This window comes from Wolffia australiana, chromosome 14, assembly GCF_029677425.1.
Source record: "Wolffia australiana isolate 7733 chromosome 14, ASM2967742v1".
Taxonomy (NCBI): Eukaryota; Viridiplantae; Streptophyta; class Magnoliopsida; order Alismatales; family Araceae; genus Wolffia; species Wolffia australiana.
In genome coordinates, this window is record NC_135848.1 from 13,801,188 (window position 1) to 13,805,461 (window position 4,274).

Below are 4,274 nucleotides of genomic sequence, written 5' to 3' on the forward strand. Positions count from 1 at the left end.
CAAAATCTGGCCGGAAATCCACCTGGCAGCCACGATGGATTCCACGTCATCACCGGGTTATGTTGGCGTCAACTTAGAGAGTTTGGGATATACCGTGCCAAAAAAAAAGTTTAGATTATATCTCAGATTTTTGAAAAAGTTTAGAACATTTCGTGCTATTAACCCTAAGAAATTATTCTAAGTAGATAATGTTGATGGATTCTGAGTTCTCCATGTCTTTCAGATTAACTTTTTGCAAGAATGCTAATTTTTTAAAAATTAACGTATGATTATCCAAGATTATTATAAACCATATCAGAATCTCAATTTTCTTTGACACATAGAGGTGACAGATCTTCCTGGGAAGCTCCCAATCATAGACTTCCCAGAAGTAGACTAGTGGCTTCCTCAATATGTGGCCTTTTGTGACTAATACATCTTCTACCAGAGATCTACCGGCAACCACTCTATTAAATTAAAACAACTCTGATTCTGATTTGAGTACCCAAATTCAAAAAGTTCGAATAATGAAATAGTAGTGCCCATAAACTTTAACCAAAGGCATGATCTACAAGAATATAACCAAAAAGAAAAAGAAAAATAAGAGATCACCCAAGAGTCAACTGCAAGAGACTGTAAACAGAACAAAGTCTTATTACAGATCAAAAGGGGCGCCAGAAAAATGAAGTACCTTAAGTTGATGCCGGTTGAGCAGGCGCCACATCAGCGGGAATCTGACCCTCAGCTGGAGCAGGAGAGCCGTTGGCGGCGGGTTCCTTGGGCTTGGCGGCGGCGGCGGCGGCGGCAGGGACAGCGGCCGGCGGCGGAGGCGGCTTCATGTGCGGTGGCGGGGTGTGTTTGAGCTTTATGAGGATCTGGCGTAGGCGGGCCATGTCAGTGGGCTTTCCGGGTTTCGGGCCCTGAACCACAACAATTGAGGGCTTCTTCTCCTGATCCTTCTTCCCTCTCTTCTTCTCAATATTGGGTATCTCGTGCGGGATGAGCTCCGCTATCGCTTTCCAGTACTGTTTATCAGCACCGGCGTGGAACTTCTCCTGATTCGCTAGGAAGAGCTGTTGGGTTCCATAAACATGGAAAAGTCAATGGGTCTTTTTTCTTGTTTTGTCGATAGGTTGATAGTTAAAGAAATAGATGGAAAGATTGGAGGGATTGATAGATTGCTAAAAAGGTAACAATTTTTTTTGAAAGGTAAAAAGATAGCGCAAATAAATTGAAGAGATATATAGAGAGCTACATAGAAATATAACGGATAGCTAAATAGATCAGAGCGATTAATAGACAACTAAGAGATTTATAGATAGCTAAATAGGTTTGGTATATAAGACAAACTAGACATAGATGGATAGTAGGATAGAGAAATCGATCAAAAGAAAGGTGAATATATAAGACAGAATAGATAGATGCATCGGCAGATAGACAGTAGGATTGATATATTAATAAATAGAAAGCTAAATAGATGAGAGAGAATAGAGTGTAGATAGATAGGTAGCTAAATAGAGTAGATAGTTTGTTGGATAAAGAGAAAGGTAAATAGATAGATAAATAAATAGATAATTAAATAAATTAGATAGATATGTAGATAGCTAAATAGATTAGATAGATAGTTGGAGAGATAGACTGCTAAACAGATTAGACAGAACTCATAGATATATAGCTAAACAGATTAGATGGATTAGATACCTGAATAGATTAGAAAGATATATGGATAGGTACATAGAAAACTAAATATACATAAATATATTATAAACAGATAGATAGAATACCTTCTCCTTTTCTCTGTTCTGTGTTTTGTTTGTCTCACAGTTTAATCGCCTCTTCTCATAGAAGGCCCGCTTGAAATCATCAGCTTCATCGAGGATCTGATCTCTGAGCTCTCTCTCTTTCTTCTCCTTCTCCTCAAGTCGAATGGCGTTTTGTCTGGGTAGAAAAAAAAATTCTGGCAACTTCTCCCATGCGAAAAAAAATTACCCTCTACATAGATCAACATCCTCTATCCATTTATTAAAGATAAGTATGAATCACGATCCCTGCTCAGAATTCTGCGTATATCAGGGAACAAAAAGAAATGTTTCCAGAATAGGGCAAAGAAAATGCCATGGAGTAATCTAAATGTTTTCCATTTAATGTGAGGACTACATACGGCCTTTGTCACACATACGTCATTCTTTTTTTGATGATGCATGATAAAAAATATAGCACACTATAATAAATAAAACTTATTAGTTTACTCTCTGCCAGAGATAAAAAAACGTTACGGGAAGGTCCTTGTCCATGAACATTTTTTCGTTTGATCTAATGGGAATTTCAACATTTTGAAGGGCGAACAAAGTAGGCCAGGAAACTCAAGGCATGAAACTAAATGCCTCATTTAAAATGCCCGAATACAACTCGAAGGATAAGAACAGATTTGAAGCCTAAATAATGAGAATTCAACCATTTTAATCGCGAGGTAGACGAGAAACTGGAAACAATAAACTAATCCCTAAAGAATGCATTGGGGATTCGGCGATCTGAAGAAAAGATGAACTTTTAGGTTTAACTATCGTCCTAAAAAAGTAATTCATAACCAAGGAGGCTAAAGAAATTTCACCAGGAACGAGCAATGAGTTCGAAGAACCAGACACAAGAAAACGTATTTAGAAATTTCAATGAAAATGATGTTAACATTACATCCGCCGCAAGCATTAAGGCAGTGAAAATTTTGGAGCCCTAAGAACATGTATAATTATGTAGTCGTCGAACCCACGACGATTGAAGTATTGGAAATGAAGGAAAACAAAAGAAGAATCGCAATTGAACGACCGAATATCTGCATGTACGAGAAATCAGTGAGATTCGAAGCAATTCAAATTCGTAAAGCAATCAGATCGAGACGCACCGGCGCCACTCCCGGAGGATAAATCCTTCCTCGGACTGCATCTCGGTGGGAGGCGGAAGGATCGGGCCGTCGGACACGAACAACCCACCATCATCCACCTCTCCGAACGGCTTCCCATTCGTTTCCGGCATCGTAAACGGAGATGGAACAGAGGAAAAATCCGGATCTAGCTCAGATCGCAGCCCAAAGTTCTCCGGCGAGGGTGGAATACTGTCTCCCGAGACAACTGGAATGGGGATATCCTCGTCCACCCCAAATCCGCCATGATCCGAAGGAAAACCAAGAGGCGGTTCCTCTACAGGAATTCCTCCAACAAAATCCTTACCATCTGCATCGCCGACGAATCCGTTGTATGATCCAAACCGCTGAGAGGGAAGGCGTGGATCGTATCCAAGATATCCATCATCGAAAGGTCGATCAGATCCCCTCGTCGCCGATTCATCTCCGACATCGCTGAATGCATCGAACGAGGAAGACATTTTTGCTCTCGATCTGCTCTCGATCTGATCTCGATCTGCGCCGCGCTCGATCAGAGTCTCCTCTTCGTCGCCGCCCTTCTCCGATCTGGAATTTCTAAATAGCTTTATCACGTTCTCTTCGAGAAGAAGACCTTAGAACCGCACATCGTCCTTCTCTGCCGTCCGATCGGTGAACCCGGGACCATCTACCCGGAGACGTACGAGTTAAATCAGTAAATTGCTTTATTAAACATGTTATTTAAAAAATTGTTTAAAGCCGCCCATCGCTCGAGAGTCCAACACTGCTGTGAGCCGTTCGAATTTGGAGCGGAAATTCGAACCGCCCATCGCTCAAATCTCTCTCCCCTCCTCTGTTTCTCCAATTAGCTTTATTTTTCAAATTTTAAAAAAGAATTTTTAAAATAATAACTTGTATTAGAATTTTAACAAAATACCGTTAAGTTATAAAAAGAATGACTAAAGCTGAACACGGTTGGGACCGTGTTTCCATCCTGATTTCGTCTAGAAATGGCTTTGCAATTTGGCATGGAAATTTGCCCCATGAACGTGATGCAATGCAATGCAATGCTATTAAGATTATTAATAGAAATATAAATATGATTTTGTATTTATAGATGTAAATACAAATATAAATTGTAAAAGTGTAAAATACAGTTGTATCTTGATTTTGTGGTGAGCCCATGACATGAATGATAATTTGATTAGCTATTTCAATTAGTATTCTGACCCAGCATTTGACTTACTTGTTTGACTTCAAAATTGATTATGTCGAATACGTGTGACAAAAAATATAGGTTATACTAAACAAAATTCAATCTTTGACCAGACCGAGACCGCACAGAAATTTAGTTGTTGGTTTAGGTTTTTTAACAAAAATCAACAGTGAGTCCAAAATCGTCATTCACTATCATCAATTT

The 4,274-nt window shown here is 39.5% G+C and overlaps 1 protein-coding gene across 1 annotated transcript; it reads right to left on the reverse strand.

Annotated features, from left to right (window-relative positions):
* Positions 1-504: 504 nt before the first annotated feature.
* LOC144711759 (clathrin light chain 2-like) lies at positions 505-3,466 on the reverse strand. Its single transcript, XM_078585785.1, has 3 exons — positions 2,879-3,466; positions 1,764-1,917; positions 505-1,052 (listed from the first exon to the last, which is right to left on the reverse strand). Exons 1-3 carry the CDS (start codon positions 3,355-3,357, stop codon positions 672-674), a joined length of 1,014 nt encoding a protein of 337 aa, XP_078441911.1. The 5' UTR covers positions 3,358-3,466; the 3' UTR covers positions 505-671.
* Positions 3,467-4,274: the final 808 nt, after the last annotated feature.